Here is a 19,987-nt window from a genome sequence, read left to right on the forward strand (position 1 = left end):
AAATACCTTCATCCAGAATCCAGACACTCATTACAGGCTTTAGGAAGCGCCTAGACGCTGTTATTTCTGCTAAAGGAGGCTCTACTAAATATTGATGCAATATTTCTGTTCTGGTGCCCAAATTTATGCACCTGTCTTTTTTGATGCATATTGCACATTTTCTGTTAATCCAATAAACCTCATTTTACTACTGAAATATTATTGTGTCCTTCAGTTATTTGATAGATTAAAATGAACACCCAAACACCCAATTATTTATAAATGAAAATCATGGAAATTGTCAGGGGTGCCTAAACTTTTGCATACGACTGTGTATATATATATATATATATATATATATATATATATATATATATATATATATATATATATATATATAAATATATATATATATATATATATATATATATATTTATTTATACATATATATATATATATATATATATACAGGTATAGATTTATACACACACACACATATATATATATATATATATATATATGTATGTATATATATATATATATATATATATATACACAGGTATAGATTTATACATATATATAGGAATATCTATTTTTAAATACATAGAACATATTCTGCTATGTGCAGAACATTGGAATGTTATAACTCGCACCTAACTGTTAGTGCTCCACCCGTAATCTGGTCCTAAAGGGGCAGTAAACAAATTGTAATTACACATTTTTTCTCAGTACTTTTGCAATTAATGCACATATTGGATGAGTTTGAAAATGTGTTGAATGGATTGAGTTTTCTTTGCTCTAAATGTCTACCATAGTCAAGCACACCACCTGTCTTATTTGTAGGATCCAATCAGCACTTGCTACTGGAGTAGCTCTCATTCTATTGGCCGATTTGAATTTGAATTTGAAGAATCAAATCAGCCAATAGGAATGCAAGGGATGCCATATTTAAACACGTACCTTGAATTCACTACACTACACAACATCTAACTAGATTGCCTCTATGGAGTTCAGTTCTTTCAGCAGTGAATATGATTTTGTCCATTCTACGTCAAGTCCACATTAACTGCAGGCCATTGGAATGGCTGAAAAGGCAGTTCAAACAACCAAGTTAATTTTGAAGCAATCTGAGCCGTATCCGCACTACACTACCCTCTGTGGGTGTTTTCCAGCCAGCCCGCTTTGTTACTCAGGACAAGGTCATTAGGAGGGATAAAGAGGCAAAAATGGGCTACTGATTCTTCCACGACAGAAAACACTCTGTGAGGCCCTTACAGGAGCTGAATGTGGGCCAAAATGTCAGAGTTAAGCTGGATGACTCTGGACGCTCTACAGAACCAAAGTCTTATGTAGTCCTTACTAAAGGAGGGGCAGTCACATGTTGAAATAGAAGACATCTTTAGCCAGTACCTGAGAGTTTGGGACTGGATGCCTCAGAGCCACAGCTGGTGGGATCCCCTGTTTAAAAAGGGGTACCTTCCCCTCAGCAAGACCACAGCGGGGATACTTCTTTGCTTCCAGCAGACTCTCATTAACCTTCTTCTGTATCAGAGGACAGTCCATGTCAAGTAGAAGAGTTGTGAAACTTCCAGCCCGCTGCTGGGATTAGCACTGTAGTTAGAGCAGTGACCAGAAGAATGGTCAGAATAATCCCATGGTCACTGTGGACTAGGGTAGTCTACCCCGTTGTCCAAGTCAGGATTGTATTTCCTGTTGTTTATATATATTCTCTTATAACTTGCTATTTGTTGTACACTAAACAAAACTGTTTTTGCATGCTTCTTGTATACCTTGTTATTTGTTGTACTCTAAAATAAAATGTATGCTTTGTCCTATGAAAAAGGGGAAGATGTGATGAGAGTGGGAGTGTGACATCACAGGATAGGAGTGTGGCTTATAGCCGTTATAGTCTATGTCGCAGTTACTAAATTAGATGTGTTGTACAAGCTGTATACTTCTATGCTCTGCAATAAAATAGCGTTGTACCTTCTATGCTGTGTCCTGCATCTCATGACAGAGCTGAATGCCCTTTAAAGGGCGGTGAAAAAGATCTGAATGCCCTTTTAAGGGCAGGACCCATACAAATGCCCCTTTAGGGGCAATGGGTAGCTTAGTTTTTTTTTAGAGTTAGGTTTTTTTATTTTGGGGGGTTAGTTGGGTGGTGGGTTTTACTGTTGGGGGGACTTTGTATTTTTTGCCAGGTTAAAGAGCTGTTTAACTTAGGGTAATGCCCTACAAAAGGCCCTTTTAAGGGCTATTGGTAGTTTATTGTAAGTTTTTATTTGGTGGGGGGCTTTTTTATTTTTATAGGGCTATTAGATTAGGTGTAATTGTTTTTATTTTTGATAATTTTGTTTATTATTTTTTGTAATCTTAGTGTTTTTTATTTTTTGTAATTTTCGATTTTTTTAAATTTAGTGTTAGGTTTTTTAATTTGTAATTTAGATTTCTTAATTGGTAGTTTTTTTTAAATTGATTAAAATAGTTATGTTAGGTTAATTTATAGTTTAAACTTAGTTTTTTTAAATGTAGTTTAAGATAGTTATATTGTAATTTTAATTTAAAGTTAGGGGGGTGTTAGGTTTAGGGGTTAATAGTTTAATTTAGTGTTTTGCGATGTGGGGGTGGCGGTTTAGGGGCTTTAGGTTTATTTAGGTGTTGGCGATGTCGGGGAGTGGCAGAATAGGGGTTAATAATTATATTTAGTGTCGGCAGTGTTGAGGAGAGGCGGATTAGGAGTTTATAACTTTTATTAGTGTCGGCGATGTCAGGGTGCGGCGGATTAGGGGTGTTTAGACTAGGGGGTTTATGATAAGGTGTTAGATTTAAATGTAACTTTCTTTTCCCCATAGACATCAATGGGGTTGCGTTACGACGATTTGCCATTCCGCACTTCAGGAGTTAGTTTTTTTTCTAATACTGTGTTAGTTTCGCACCCTGTTTAGCGCAAAACACGTAATCTAGGTGATTGTGCTTTTTTTCAGACTCTTAACAAAGCCCCAAAGTTTTAGATGTATACTGAGGTCTGCAGATTCCTGCTTGCTCCTGTTTGTGTAATGAGTCTTTTTATATGCAGGAGAGGGCAGGGGGCGTGTCTGATCTTCCTGCTTTCTCAGCCCATTTCAGTGGGTGTGCCAGCCTAACCTCATCAGCAGTGCTAAACTGGGAGCTTCTAAGTAAATGTTTTAAAGGTTTTATACTGGATTTTATATCAGTATCTGTGCATATTCTTCTTTATAGTAGTGTCGATCACATGCAGTTATATGAAAAATTGTGTATACTTTCCCTTTAAGTATAGCTTGCTGACAGGTACAGTGCACCGGTTTTGGTTTTAACTTTAAAGCTATCTGGACTTGATAAGTCACAATTTTGTGGATAACTAAAGTGCTATACTTCTAATAGAAAGTCAGCTATTTTTGTTAAATGACCAACTTGTACTGACTTTGTAAAAGGTGACTTTACAAGTCAACCACCCTGGATTTACAGAACAGTTGACCCAGAGATTTCTGTAATTTGGTTCTTAGTGTGAATATTTGCATCATTATAGAAAATATTTATTAAAGGGACATTCCAGTCAAAATTGGAATCCATGTGGATGCATTTTAGTTTTGCATAGAAGCATTTTTGTCATATACATCTATTAGCAATAAACGATATAGCTGTTTCAAAAGTATATTTAAGTATGCAGCGTGCACCAGCATTGTAAACACAGCACTTGTTTAGAGAGCCTAAGGTGCTGAGTCATTAGCAGACGGTACAAGCACCTTAGGCTCTCTAAACAAGGGCTGTGTTTACAATTCTGGTGCATATCCCCGTCTGCCTACAATCATGATACATCTTCCTTATGAATACACCCTTAGTTAAGTGATAAACTAAATGTCAAGTTATTGTGAGTACTCTTAAAATGATCTGCTCCCTTACTACCCAACGTTTCTGTAACGCTTTAATGTAGTATGAAGCCTTTGTGCATTTTCATTGGTTAGTGTAACCTGTACTATATATAACACATTATGCATTTTCATTGGTTAGAGCAATGTAACCTGTACTATATATAACACATTATGCATTTTCATTGGTTAGAGCAATGTAACCTGTACTATATATAACACATTATGCATTTTCATTGGTTAGAGCAATGTAACCTGTACTATATATAACACATTATGCATTTTCATTGGTTAGTGCAATGTAACCTGTACTATATATAACACATTATTAAGGTACATTTCCACTAATACAAGAAATCATCACTTTATCAATCTAACACAAACATCATACTTACTCTTCAACATACAGGTAGCCATTTTCTTGGGCCAGCCGTCTGGCATGGCTTTGTGCATCTCTTGCAGAGGGGCCAAATAAAATGACCATGGCACCATAGTCACGGCACATTTTGACACGGCTTTGAGATGTTCCAGCTGACATGATAACAAATACGGGAATCTGAAGCTCTGATGCATGGAAAGCAACAGCCATTGCAAAATTACTGTCTGTGGCCACAATCACTCCTTTTCTTTGCTGCTCCTGTGGAACATTGAAGATGGTATACAGTATATTAAAGGGACGGTCTACTCCAGAATTGTTATTGTTTAAATGAGAGATAATCCCTTTATTACGCATTCCCCAGTTTTGCATAACCAACACAGTTATATTAATATACTTTTTACCCCTGTGTTTACCTTGTAGCTAAGCCTCTGCAGAGCAAACTGCCCCCTTATTTCAGTTCTTTTGACAGATTTACATTTTAGCCAATCAATTCCCTCTCATTATTAACTCCACGGGCGTGAGTACAATGTTATCTATATTGCACACATGAACTAATGCCCTCTAGCTTTGAAAAACGGTCAAATGCATTCAAATAAGAGACGGCCTTCAAGGGCTTAGAAATTAGCATATGAGCCTATATAGGTTTAGCTTTCAACTAAGAATATCAAAAGAATAAAGCAAATTTGATGATAAAAGTAAATTGAAAAGTTGTTAAAAATGGCATGCCCTTTCTAAATCATGAAAGTTTAATTTTGACTAGAGTGCCCCTTTAATTAAGAGAAACAAACATTAACTGTACAGTGTATATGGTTTTTAACCCTTGATATTGGTTTTACAATGTGATGCCCATGATTTGTGAGGTTCACCAAGTGACTGTAGACCTGACAAATCACGTTCAACGAACCCAAGACAACTGCTAACAGGGAACCAATGAATAACTGTATTTATTTTGCTGCCATAAAGATTTCTGAGAGTAATAGATAAAAATCTTAAATACTGAAATGGTTAATGAAGATCTTAAAGGGACATGAAACACAACATTTTTCTTTCATGATTCAGCTACAGCAAGCCATTTTAATCAACTTTCCAACTTACGTCAATTATATAATTTGCTTTGTTCCTTTGGTATCCTATGTTGAGAAGCATACCTAGGTAGGCTCTGGAGAAGAAATATACTACTGGGAGCTAGCTGTTGATTGGTGGCCGCAAATATTTGCCTCTTGTGATTGGCTCATTGGATGTGTCCAGCTAGCTCCCAGTAGCGCATTGCTGCTCCTTCAACAAAAGATACCAAACAAATTAAACAAATTAAATTTAATAGAAGTATATTGAAAAGTTGTTTAAAATGGTATGTTGTGTCTGAATTATGACAGGAAAAAAAATGAGTTTCCTGTCCCTTTAAGCAGAAATTATTGTATTAGCATTGTACAATGTTCCAGTAAGCTAATATTACAGTGTCAAAAGATGTCACAATGTTCATTTGTTTAGGGGTCATTCATAATTGTCGTCCCTATCTAGGTTAATGGCTACTGTTTTAGAGGAAAGTAGATATCACAGGTCAGTGGTGCAAAACTTAAAGGGACAGTCTACACCAGAATTTTTATTGTTTTAAAAGATAGATAATCCCTTTTTTACCCATTCCCCAGTTTTGCATAATCAACACAGTTATAATAATATACTTTTAACCTCTGTGATTATCTTGTATCTAAGTCTCTGCAAACTGCTCCTTTATTTCAGTTCTTTTGACAGACTTGCAGTCTAGCCAATCAGTGCCTGCTCCCAGATAACTTCACGTGCACAGTGTTATCTATATGAAATACGTGAACTAATACCCTCTAGTGGTGAAAAACTGTTAAAATGCATTCTGAAAAGAGGTGGCCTTCAAGGTCTAAGAAATTAGCATATGAACCTCCTAGGTTAAGCTTTCAACTAAGAATACCAAGAGAACAAAGCAAAATTGGTGATAAAAGTAAATTGGAAAATTGTTTAAAATTACATGCTCTATCTGAATCATGAAAGTTTATTCTGGCCTAGACTGTCCCTTTAACCTATTTTCTGTTCTCCAGGTAGCAGTGCTTCCTAAATACAGATGACATCTGGAGCTTTTCTATGGCAAGATGGGGATGGTTTACTAATAAAGTATATATTTTTTTAACTTGACTTTAATCTGAAAACTGAAAATATAGAATTATGTGAGTCATATGTTGCATGGATTTTCTGTAATATAACTTCAGATCTGCAGATCTTGTTTTTCTTCTGCCCTAAAGAGGTTGCAATAAATCCTGCAGGATTCAGAACTGTGCCCCTATAACATGCTACTCATTGTTTGATTGGTCAGAACAAGAGCTTTATTTATGTTCCTGAGAAGATAAACATACTCAATAGGCTTTCAAGGGGTATGTCCTTGAACTAAAAAATAATGCAAGTTTTGTTAACAAAATTACATTTTAAAGCAGCACAACTTTTGCAATACAATGCTTAAACACATATATGTTACATGTATAAATACTTTGATTTACCTAGACAGAGGACAGACAGACAGACAGATAGATAGATAGATAGATAGATAGATAGATAGATAGATAGATAGATAGATAGATAGATAGATAGATAGATAGATAGATAGATAGATCGATAGATAGACAGTTTTTTAACAAAAACATTCATCGTAAAAATAGAAAACTTTACATATGTATATAAAAAACTACAGATGTACTTTGACACAATATAACTATTATACGGTATGAATCAAACCTGGTGCAGTGAGGTAAGCAGATACAGCACTCCCCTCTCCTTTACAGTTCCTGTGTACTGGAGATATTCTTTCTTTAGGTAAATATCGATCCCGTACTGTTTTGAAATCCTTGAATACTAAAATTAGACAAAGGTAGAAAGCCGTGTGGCAAATGTGACAATGAAAAGATGTGTAAAAGTCAGCAAATAAATGTTTTACATCTCTGTCTAGACCAGTTTGCTTTTTTGACAGATAAAACTTTAGTCTAGTTTTCCAAGAATATTCTAAAAAAAAGACATTGATTGGCTGTCCTTTTATGGGCTCGACATCAATTGCACACTAGGAAAGGTCCTTTTATTTAAAAGCTGCTGGGAAAACCAGACAGGGGGCCAAAACACTAAGGGGTAGATTACAAGTAGAGCAGAAAATTATCACACGTCAGCAAACGGGCAAATTTGCCTGTTTGCGGGCAACCAATAATTAATCAGCCATTACAAGTGCAATTAGCGCTTATAATATTAACCAGAGATCACATCTATGGTTAATTTTATAAATGTGCCCCAAAATACAGACTAGCGTATTTTATTCAAAAATAAAGATAGAAGTATTTTGGGGTTTAAGTTGGTGGGAGTGGGGTGTAAGAAAACAAAACGCACTGAAAAGTGCCTTTACATTGCAATCTATGATGTGTGTTCGCAATAAATATATATGTATGTAAGCATATACATGTTTATTTAAAATTGCTACCATTGCTGCGCTACTTAACCCCTTCACTGCGCTGAAGTTCCAATGCCGTCTCTGACGGCATCAGAACAAGGCTCCCCTAGGGGCCTATGGAAGCATGCTCTCGTGAGTGCAATGCTTCCCAGCAGTGCTGTGAACTAGTAATACCAGTACACATTAGCGTGCGCTGGTATTACACAGTGAAGCGCAAATATCACTTTCATGAAAACGATATTTAGCACAAATTTTAATATTAGACTGGTAGAACAAATGTTCCCTTTGACATTGGCTTTGTCATTTACATGTTTCTATTAAACAAATGTTAACAATGAGATACTAAGGGGTCTATTTAAGAAGCAGTGGATGCTGCCTCCAACCCACTCCGCTTCATTTCCGGCTAAAGCGGAAGTTAAGAAGCAGCGGTCCTAAGACCAATGAACCCAAGACCCACAACCATGTGCCCACTCAATTTCAATGCTGCCCACTGGACTGCTTACTCCCCCCCCCCCCCTCCACATAATGACTGGCCAATCACACTCCCTTTACTGCCCTAACTCCACGCTCTAGGTCACCCAGACTCTGTCCCAATCTTCCTGCCCCAATCATCTAAGGGATCGATGCTGGTACATATGGTAGTGCAGCAAAATGTGAATAAATGGTCAGAAAACTAGCATATAGCCATAAGCAGTTTAGGACCAACCTATCGGTGGAGTATTTAAGCTTATGTCAACTAGACTTTTGCTTAGGGCAGCAGAATTTAGCGCAGCACAGAAACATAATACACCATTTGTGTATTCTAAATAACATTGTATCAATCACGCACTTCTATTTAACGCTCTGAAAATAATTCTTCAGTTTCCCTTTATTGTACTTTTTTACACACCATACAGGGAGTTTTCTGAACCCCGCTCTGGATTTTGAAGGCAGCTGCACTGATGTCCTCAAATCTCAGGAACTCATTTTTGGGCCGCAGACTGGGCTTCCTTGGTTTCTGGGTAATAGGCTCTACTGGTCCAGTTAACTGTTCCTCTGGTTTTCCAACAACCTTCATTTCCCATGTAGTTAAGTCCCCATTCAGATATTCCTCCTCTACAAAGTCCTTCAGCCTCTCAGGGTTAATGGCCAATGGCTGTGGTCCATTTTTCTCACACTTCACAGGACCATTCTTTTGACCTTGGAGTTTGCTTTTATCGGATGCATCTTGCTTCTTTACTTTATCTTCATTTCTGATAAAAACAAGCACAGATAAAAACTCTACATTTTTGCACAAGACTTACAATTGGAAATTATTGACATATATACATTTAAATTACAGGCACTCACTTGTTAATTAGACCTCATTATATTTTTTCATGTAAACAGTGATATTTTGGGGTATTAAAATGAGTTTGAGGAAAGAGTTAGTGCCCTAAAATGCCACTATCCCTATTTAAATAAACATTTTGATATTGTTGATATATAAATAGTGAGTACTTCTGAATCTGAATTTCTGGATCAGTGATTTTCAACCAGTGTGCCGTGGCACACTAGTGTGCCATGAGAGATCCTCAGGTGTGCCACGGCAGACTGACAACAGTGTGACATATTTTTTAAACTTTGCTTGTTTTTTACTCCCAGTGCAGGGGTAGTTTGTAGGAGGCATGGCATAACAGCACAATACATACAGTATGTGTGTGTTTGTGTGTATGTGTATATATATATGCTGTATTAGGCTACAATGTGTGATTTTTTTTAAACTTTTGGGATGGTGGTGTGCCACAGAATTTTTTAATGTAAAAAAGTGTGCCACGGCAAAAAAAAGGTTAAAAATCACTGTTCTGGATTAAGTTTTTCAGTGCACCTGCTCAATTATAACTGTGGTGAGACTGCAGATTCCTGTGGACATTAAATAAATATTTGGGGGACGTATATATTGAGCTATTTATATTGAAATTGACAGAGGTGCCTGTACTCTTTTGGTAGCTCACAATCATAAACTGAGATTGTCCTGTCTATTTACATGTCTACATTGTTCAAATCATCTCATTACTTAGTACAGCTTAAAATGCTGAAGAGCAAATACCAAACATGCATTTTTAAACACAAAATTTGAAAAACAGCAAATAAAAGGTAGCATTTTCCACAAACACTAGATAGAATTAAAGGGATACTGAAACCTAATGTAGCCACCAATCAGCAAGCACTACCCAGGGTTCTGAACCAAAAATTGACCGGCTCATAAGCTTACATTCCTGTTTTTTCAAATAAAGATACCAAGAGAATGAAGAAAAATTGATAATAGGGGGTATATTTATTAATGTGCGGAAAGACATGTCCATCAACCCAATCATATTCTAACAGGTTGATTTCTGTCCGCTGCCTCAGAGCAGGTGGACAAGTTACGGAGGAGCGGTCATAACTCGCCGGAAACAAGGGGCATCAAGCTCCATACGAAGCTTGATAAATCGGCCCCTAGGAGTAAATTAGAAAGTTGCTTAAATTGCATGTTCTATCCGGATCATGAAAGAAAAAAATTGGGTTCAGTGTCCCTTTAATGAAACCAATCCATGTTGTAAAATGATTTATCACTAAAACCGATGGATTTTTGTTTCCATGTTGTCTAAATGCCTGTAATATAAACATAATATATGGAAAGACAGGCAAACAGACATACAAATAGGTATATAGGCAGACAGAAAGATAGATATATAGACAGACAGAAATAGATTTATAGACAGACAGAACTAGATAGATAGATAGATAGATAGACAGACAGAAATAGATAGATAGATAGATAGATAGATAGATAGATAGATAGACAGACAGAAATAGATTTATAGACAGACAGAACTAGATAGATAGATAGATAGATAGATAGATAGATAGATAGATAGATAGATAGATAGATAGATAGATAGACAGACATAAATAGATTTATAGACAGACAGAACTAGATAGATAGATAGATAGATAGACAGACAGAAATAGATAGATAGATAGATAGATAGATAGATAGATAGATAGATAGATAGATAGACAGACAGAAATAGATTTATAGACAGACAGAAATAGATAGATAGATAGATAGATAGATAGATAGATAGATAGATAGATAGATAGATGCAGAAAAAGAAGCACTAAGCCAGGACGAACAGCAGCCTAGTAGCTTGTTCTATAGCAGTCATCACTTGGGATCAGCCTCTTTTAGCTCAATTGTGCTTTTCACAGAGGACAACTTTTCTGAAGTATATTAGTCTAAACCAGCCTAAAAAGAACAGACCAGCCCTGAAATACCAGGTAATATTTCTCTGAATAAACAGCATGGCAACCCCAAAAGATTGTTTCAGCCTTCTGTGGCCCTTGTAAGTGGAGTAAAGCCATAGCCCTCTAAGCACATTGGGCAGGGAGTCCACATCTGGTTTCCCTCATCATCCTGGATGTCTTTTCCCAGGGTCATAATACAAATATACACAGAAAGAGAAGCCGTATATCTCTTAGGACATTGGACAGGATGATGAGGGAAACCATTGTGACATCACTGGAAGCCCCCTGTTAATAATGACCATGATCAGTGCCTTTTTAAGTGGAAGTAATATCACACACATATCAAAATCTAAATACTACTGATGTATATGAAATTAATTAAAGGGACACTGAACACAACATTTTCTTTCATGATTCACATAGAGCAGCAGTTTTAGGCAACTTTCTAATTTACTTCTATTATAAAACGTTCTTTGTTCCCTTGGTATCTTTATTTGAAAAAGCAAGAATATAAGCTTACGAGCCGGCCCATTTTGGGTTCAGCACCTGGGTAGTGCTTGGTGATTGGTGGTTAAATTAAGCCACCAACCAGCAAGAGCTACCCAGGTGCTGAACCAAAGATGGTCCGGCTCGTAAGCTTACATTCAAATAAAGATACCAAGAGAACGAAGAAAAATTGATAATAGATGTAAATTAGAAAGTTGCTTAAAAATGCATGCTCTATCTGAATCATGATAGAAACAAATTGGGTTCAGTATCCCTTTAATGACAAATGTGAATCAAAAAGTAATATCACCAAATTTAAAATCTGAAAAATATTCTAAAAGCATGAAATAAACCCTTTAGAAAAGGACAGTTATCAGAATGACCTCAGAATTCCTGTCCAATAAATGGATACGTCAGCATCAGGTGGAGGACTCAAATGACCAAAGCCCTTTGCACGGCTGAATTGTAGGCACAGTCACAAAAAACAACTGACATGCTTTGGCATTAGCTTTTGTCAAATAAGGCTTCACCCTAGATGGGCACTAGGGATGGGCAAATGTTTCAGCTCATTCCTTTAAAATATCTTAAGCTGGCTAGATGTATTTGGCCGATTGGCCGCAAATCTGCAGGGGGTGGTATTGCACCAGCAGTTCACAGGAACTGCTGGTGCAATGATAAATGCGGACAGCGTATGCTGTCAGCATCTATTGATTGCAGCGGACATGATATGCTACATTGTATCAAGTCCGCTCGCACTATGATATATATACCCCATAGTCTTTAATGGACGTCTATTGGAGTCAACATTCTAATATAAATTGAAATGTTACATTTGAATATTCTAATGCAATATATGATATTTGAAATTTAATATTCAGTAATATTTGTTACATCTGGGGGGCACTTCCATGAGGCTGCTAAGTGAGGGTGGGATAGGATGCGTCACCCTGGTGGAGCTAGGCAGAGTGGTGGTGGGAAAGTAAGGGATGACCACTGTTGAGGGCACATGGGAATATGCTGAGGGGGTGCCCCCCCCCACTAAACCCCCTCGTGACAGCACTAAACAGCACATAGGACAATAAAAGAACCATCATAGAGTGCTCACCATCCCATAGAAAAACCTACTAAAATATGTCTGTTCTCAGTTGTGCTTCTTTTTCCAGTTATTACTTATTAAAATTAAAGTGACAGTAAAGACATAATTAGACATTTAAACAACTTTCTAATTTACTTCTATTATTTTATTTGCTTCCTTCTCTTGTTATCCTTTGCTGAAAGGTTTATCTAGTAAAGCTCAGGAGCAGTAAAGAACTTAGGTTCTAGCTGATGATTGGTGGCTGCATATATATACCGATTGTCATTTGCTCACCCATGTGTTCAGTTAGAAACCAGTAGTGCATTGCTGCTCCTTCAACAAATGATACCAAGGGGTCAATTTATCAAGCTCCGTATTAGCTCGCCCGACACAGAAGTTATGAAGCAGTGGTCTAAAGATTGCTGCTCCATAACCTGTCCATATGCTCTGAGGCGGTGGACAGAAATCAACCTGATCAAATACGATCAGGTTGATTGACACCCCCTGCTTGCAGCCGATTGGCTGCGAATCTGCAGTGGGCGGCATTGCACCAGCAGTTCACAAGCGTATGCTGTCGGCATTTATCGATGTGCAACGGACATGATATGCTACATAGTATCATGTCCGTCCGCACTATCATAAATAGACCCCCAAGAGAATGAAGGAAAATTGATAATAGAAGTCAACTGGAAATTTGTTTGAAATTGTATGTTATACCTAAATCATGAAAGAAAAATGTTTGGGTTTCATGTTCCTTTAAGTAATTCCATGTGTGATTAAAGACAATGTTATATGCTGCATTTCCTGGACAAAAAAAACAACATTGTACTGAAATTTTGTCTCAATCTGGTCTAACAATGTCTGAGAATCACATATAAGCTTACTTGACAGTAGGTATATATTTACAAGACCTTCAGTAAGACACTTTTGTTTTACCATTCCCTAACTGTATGTCATTTTCACATTAATGTCTCTGAAATTTGTTTGTGTAGTTTTTCCAATCACACATGCTTTTAAATAATAACACAAACTGATTGTATATATACTTTTTTTTTAAATTAAGTAATGAGCATAAAACAAAAAAACTAATGAGTAAAGTTTTAGTACACTGCAAATTACTTACAGCTAGATTACGAGTTTTGCTTTATGAGTGGAAAAGCCTCATAACGCTGCTTTTTCACTACTGCCGGTATTACGAGTCTTGTAGGTATAAGAGATAGGCACGGACCAAGGCTGTGGCGGACATTTTCCAAAGTACAGATGTTAGTGAAGGACACCAAGGTACATTTCAAATTAAAAACATCAAAAAACACTCTCTTTACAGAGAGGGTAGTGGATACATGGTGGAATAGCCATGCAGCAGAAGTGGTAGAGACAGTGAAGTAGTTTAAACATGCATGGGATAGGCATAAGGTTATGCTAGATATAAGATAAGGCCAGGAACTAATGAAAGTATTCAGAAATTTGGACAGACTAGATAGGCCGAATGGTTTCTAACTGCCGACATATTCTATGTTTCTATAAGTCAGGAGAGCGACACTTTGCTGTCAAATGGGCTGCACGTTGGACGCACCTGGTCTAGTTCCACAAGTACAAATTAGTCATCTAATCAAACAAGTTTAAAATAACATTTATATAAAGACCGCTTGTGGTATTGCCTTTTATTTTATTTTTGGTTATATTGAGAGTCTGCAACTCCTGACCAAACCCACCCACCTTGATGTTAATTGCATGATCATCATGGTTGGTTACTTACTTGGTTACATAAGGTTTGTCAGAGTAGGCGGCGGTCTTCTACACACAGACACCAACACCACACTGCCGCACAGATCAAGGAATTGGAACGGGTCACGACTCACGGTTAGTTGACTGCAGGCAACTTGCTTCTTCCCTCACTTTCCCGCTATTAAGCGTGGTGCCGCTTGCGTCGAGGAGGAGTGAGGACCAGCATTCATCTGTCCTACTCCTCCCTCCACTCCACACAAAACACAAAACGGATGGCCAATCGGAATTCAAGGGATGCCATCTTGGATGACGTCCCTTAAAGGAACCTTCATTCTTCAAGAGCCGTCGACAGAAGAGGATGCTCCGCGCCGGATGTCTTGAAGATGAAGCCGCTCCGCGTCGGAAGGATGAAGATAGAAGATGCCGTCTGGATGAAGACTTCTGCCCGTCTGTAGGACCACTTCTTGCCACTTGGATAAAGACTGCTCCCGGCTTGATGAGGATGGATGTCCGGTCTTCAAAAACTGTAAGTGGACCTTCGGTGGTTAGTGTTAGTTTTTTTTAAGGGTTTACCGGGTGGGTTTTATTTTTAGATTAGGGTTTGGGCAATGGAAAAGAGCTAAATGCCCTTTTAAGGACAATGGGGACCTTAGGTTCTTTAGATAGGATTTTATTTGGGGGGTTTGGTTGTGTGGGTGGTGGGTTTTACTGTTGGGGGGTTGTTTGTATTTTTTTTTACAGGTAAAAGAGCTGATTTCTTTGGGGCAATGCCCCACAAAAGGCCCTTTTAAGGGCTATTGGCAGTTTAGTTTAGGCTAGGGTTTTTTTATTTTGGGGGGGCTTTTTTATTTTGATAGGGCTATTAGATTAGAGGCGCGATCCTATATACGGTGTCATTTTTGGCGCAAGCGAGGGAACCCACACCGCCCGTAGTTTCACCTCGCACATCGGGGTATTACATATACCCCGCCCGGCAGTTCCTAAAGTGCCGTAAGTCGGATAAACTAGCGATGTCCAGAAATAAGGGTAACTACAAATTTCTGGAGTCGCTAGTGACTTACGACACTTTAGAAACTGCCGGCGCCTAAGAAAAGTTAAAAAAAAAAAAAATCTCCCGTAACTGTCTAACCTGCCTCCCAAAAATAAGCCCGATACGTATACCCCTATATCCGCAATCCCCCCTCTCACTCCTAATAATAAATGTATTAACCCCCCACAACGCAATAAGCCTAATTATCAACCCCTAAACCGCCATAGCCCACACTGCAATAAACCTATCCTAGTATTAACCCCTAAACCGCGGCTCCCGGACCCCGCTGCACCTAAATAAAGTGTTTAACCCCTAAACCGCTGCTCCCAGACCCCGCCGCCACCTACATTAAATTTATTAACCCCTAATCTGACCCCCCTACACCGCCACTACCTACATTAAATTTATTAATACCTAATCTGATCCCCCTACACCGCCGCCACCTACATTAAATTTATTACCCCCTAAACCTAAGTCTAACCCTAACAGCCCCCTAACGTAATTATTATTTAAATAAATCTAAACAATATAACTATTATTAACTAAATGATTCCTATTTAAAACTAAATACTTACCTATAAAATAAACCCTAAGATAGCTACAATATAATTAATAATTACATTGTAGCTATTTTAGGATTTATTTTTATTTTACAGGCAACTTTGTATTTATTTTAACTAGGTACAATAGCTATTAAATAGTTAATAACTATTTAATAGCTACCTAGTTAAAATAATACAAAATTACCTGTAAAATAAATCCTAACCTAAGTTACCATTACACCTAACACTACACTATCAATAAATTAATTAAATAAATTAACTACAATTATCTAAAATTAAATACAATTAAATAAACTAAACTATAGTACAAAAAAAACTCTAAATTACAAAAAGTAAAAAAATATTACAAGAAGTTTAAACTAATTACACCTAATCTAAGCCCCCTAATAAAATAAAAAAGCCCCCCAAAATAATAAAATGCCCTACCCTATACTAAATTACAAATAGCCCTTAAAAGGGCCTTTTGCTGGGCATTGCCCCAAAGTAATCAGCTCTTTTACCTGTAAAAAAAAGAACAATCCCCCCAATTACAACCCACCACCCACACACCGCTACTCTAAAACCCACCCAACACCCCCTTAAAAAAACCTAACACTACCCCATTGAAGATCACCCTACCTTGAGCCGTCTTCACCCAGCCGGGCACAAGTGGTCATCCTATCCGTCCAGAAGTCTTCATCCGATGGGGCAGAAGAGGACATCCCGACCGGCAGAAGTCTTCATCCTATCCGGGCAGAAGAGGACATCCGGACCGGGAGAAGGCTTCATCCAAGTGACATCTTCTATCTTCATCCACCCGACGAGGAGCGACTCCATCTTGAAGACATCCGGAGCGGAGCATCCTTCCAGCACGACGACTACCCAACGAATGACGGTTCCTTTAAATGACGTCATCCAAGATGGCGACCTCACATTCTATTGGCTGATCCAATCAGCCAATCGGATTGAACTTCAATCCGATTGGCTGATTAAATCAACCAGGATTTTTCCTACCTTAATTCTGATTGGCTGATAGAATCCTATCAGCCAATCGGAATTCGAGGGACACCATCTTGGATGATGTCATTTAAAGGACCAGCCATTCGTCGGGTAGTCGTCGTGCAGGAAGGATGCTCTGCGTCGGATGTCTTCAAGATGGTGCCGTTCCTCGTCTGGAGGATGAAGATAGAAGATGCCGCTTGGATGAAGATTTCTGCCGGATGGAGGACCTCTTCTGCCGCAATCGGATGAAGACTTCTGCCCGGCTGGAGGACCACTTGTGCCCGGATCGGATGAAGACTTCGGCCCGGCTGGGTGAAGATGGCTCAAGGTAGGGTGATCTTCAATGGGCTAGTGTTAGGTTTTTTTAAGGGGGGATCGGGTGGGTTTTAGAGTAGGGGTGTGTGGGTGGTGGGTTGTAATGTTGGGGGGGATTGTTCTTTTTTTTACAGGTAAAAGAGCTGATTACTTTGGGGCAATGCCCCGCAAAAAGGCCCTTTTAAGGGCTATTTGTAATTTTGTATAGGGTAGGGCATTTTATTATTTTGGGGGGGGGGTTATTTTATTAGGGGGCTTAGATTAGGTGTTATTAGTTTAAACTTCTTGTAATATTTTTTTATTTTTTGTAATTCAGTGTTGTTTTTTTTTGTACTATAGTTTAGTTTATTTAATTGTATTTAATTTTAGATAATTGTAGTTAATTTATTTAATTAATTTATTGATTTAGTTATTAACTATTTAATAGCTATTGTACCTAGTTAAAATAAATACAAAGTTGCCTGTAAAATAAAAATAAATCCTAAAATAGCTACAATGTAATTATTAATTATATTGTAGCTATCTTAGGGTTTATTTTATAGGTAAGTATTTAGTTTTAAATAGGAATAATTTAGTTATAATAGTAATATTATTTAGATTTATTTAAATAATAATTAAGTTAGGGGGTGTTAGGGTTAGACTTAGGTTTAGGGGGTAATAAATTTAATGTAGGTGGCGGCGGTGTAGGGGGGTCAGATTAGGGGTTAATAAATTTAATGTAGGTTACGGCGGGGTCCGGGAGCAGCGGTTTAGGGGTTAAACACTTTATTTAGGTGCGGCGGGGTCCGGGAGCGGCGGTTTAGGGTTTAATACATATAATGTAGGTGGCGGCGGGCCCCGGGAGCGGCGGTTTAGGGGTTAATACACTTTATTAGGGATTGCGGTTGACAGGTAGATAGACATTGCGCATGCGTTAGGTGTTAGGTTTTTTTGGAAGGCATTTTAGGGAGTTACGGTGCTCCCATACTCAGCGCAAGGCCTGCTACAGGTGCATTTTATGGCGAGGTGAAAATGGAGTAAGATTTCTCAATTTTCGCCACATAAGTCCTTGCGCTGGATATTGAATGCCAAATTGCGCGTGTTTTATATGTTAGTCTATGGGTAAAAAAACTACGTCCGACAGGTGAAATATACGTGCCGCATTTATATATGCGGCGCTGTATATAGGATACCAAAAACGTGCAGAAACCGGCGTCGGCGGCTTTTGCGGGCGACGCTGCATATCGGATGGGGCCCTAGGTGTAATTAGTTTACATAAAATGGAAAATTCAAGAACAAGGGGTCATGAGCTCAAGCTAAAGGGTAGTAGATTCAGGAGTAATTTGAGGAAGCACTTCTTTACAGAAAGAGTGATTGATTTATGGAATAAACTTCCTCAAGAGGTAGTAGCAACAAACACTGTGGGGGACTTTAAAAATGCATGGGACAAGCATAGGGCTATCCTACGAACTAGATAAGTTTATACTGTTAGGTAAGGTGGGGCAGACTTGCTGGGCCTATGGCTCTTATCTGCCGTCAATATCTATGTTTCTATGTTTCTAGTTTAAATATTTGATCATTTCTTTTTTATTTTGTGTATTTAGTGTTTATTTATTTTTGTAATTTAGTTAATTGTATTTAATTAATGTAATTTATTTAATTGTAGTGTAATGTTAGGTGTTAGTGTAAGAGAGGTTAGGTTTTATTTTACAGGAAAGTTTGTATTTATTTTAACTAGGTAGTTAATAAATAGTTAATAACTATTTAATAACTAGTCTACCTATTAAAATAAATACAAACTTAGCTGTGAAATAAAAATAAAACCTAAGATAGCTACAATGTAACTATTAGTTATATTGTAGCTATCTTAGGGTTTATTTTACAGGTAAGTATTTAGTTTAAAATTTTTATTTAGATTTATTTTATTTATTTATTAAGTTAGTGGGTGTTAGGGTTAGACTTAGGTTTAGGGGTTAATAACTTTAGCATAGTGGCGTCGACGTTGGGGGCGGCAGATTAGGGGTTAATAAGTGTAGGTAGGTAGCTACGACATTGGGGGTGGCAGATTAGGGGTTAATAAGTGTAGGTAGATGGCGGCGACGTTGGGGGCTGCAGATTAGGGGTTAAAAAGTGTAGGTAGGTGGTGGCGACATTGGGGGAGGCAGATTAGGGGTTAATAAGTGTAGGTAGGTGGCGGCGACATTGGGGCAGCAGATTAGGGGTTAATAAGTGTAGGTAGGTGGCGGCGACATTGGGGGCGGCAAATTAAGGGTTAAAAAGTGTAGGTAGGTGTCGGCGATGTCAGGGGCGGCAGATTAAGGGTTAATAAGTGTAATGTAGGTGTCGGCGATGTCAGGGGTGGCAGATTAGGGGTGTTTAGACTCTAACATAAACAGACAGACAGGTTTATGTTAGGGTGTTAGGCTTAAACATAAATTTTCTTTCCCCATAGGAATCAATGGGGCTGCGTTACGGAGCTTTACTCTCCTTTATTGCAGGTGTTTTTTTAGCCGCCTGCCTGATGTCTATGGGGAAATCGTGCATGAGCACGTCGTAAAACCAGCTCAAAGCAGTGCTGGTATTTGTGTGCGGTATGGAGCTCAACGCTCACATATTGCCCGCTAACACTGGGTTTTTGCAAACCTGTAATAGCAGCGCTATAGGGAGGTGAGCGGTGACAATAACTTGCAAATTAGTACCGAGCCCCTCATAACGTAAAACTCGTAATCTGGCCGATAGATTGTAAACACTTAAGGTGATTGGGAGCTAATGTCATCTTCTGTGATAATGTGATAGGGTGAAGTGCAGTTATTAAAAAACAGCTGGGGGAAAGGGAACATGAAGCATAGCTATTGTTTTCTAATTCTTAAATGGGAACTTTAAAATCT

General features: G+C 38.1%; 1 protein-coding gene across 5 annotated transcripts in view; it reads right to left on the minus strand.

The window, feature by feature from the left end:
- Window positions 1-19,987, minus strand: part of LOC128639875 (L-threonine ammonia-lyase-like) — a 113,104-nt gene that overhangs the window by 73,837 nt on the left and 19,280 nt on the right. For all 5 annotated transcript variants that reach the window (XM_053692099.1, XM_053692097.1, XM_053692098.1 and 2 more), the window contains 3 exons: window positions 8,586-8,928; window positions 7,000-7,116; window positions 4,262-4,503 (listed from right to left, as the gene is read on the minus strand). In XM_053692099.1, the coding sequence (XP_053548074.1) occupies window positions 4,262-4,503; window positions 7,000-7,116; window positions 8,586-8,928 (702 nt within the window). The remainder of the gene's footprint in view (window positions 1-4,261; window positions 4,504-6,999; window positions 7,117-8,585; window positions 8,929-19,987) is intronic.

This window comes from Bombina bombina, chromosome 9 (genome assembly GCF_027579735.1).
Source record: "Bombina bombina isolate aBomBom1 chromosome 9, aBomBom1.pri, whole genome shotgun sequence".
NCBI lineage: Eukaryota > Metazoa > Chordata > Amphibia > Anura > Bombinatoridae > Bombina > Bombina bombina.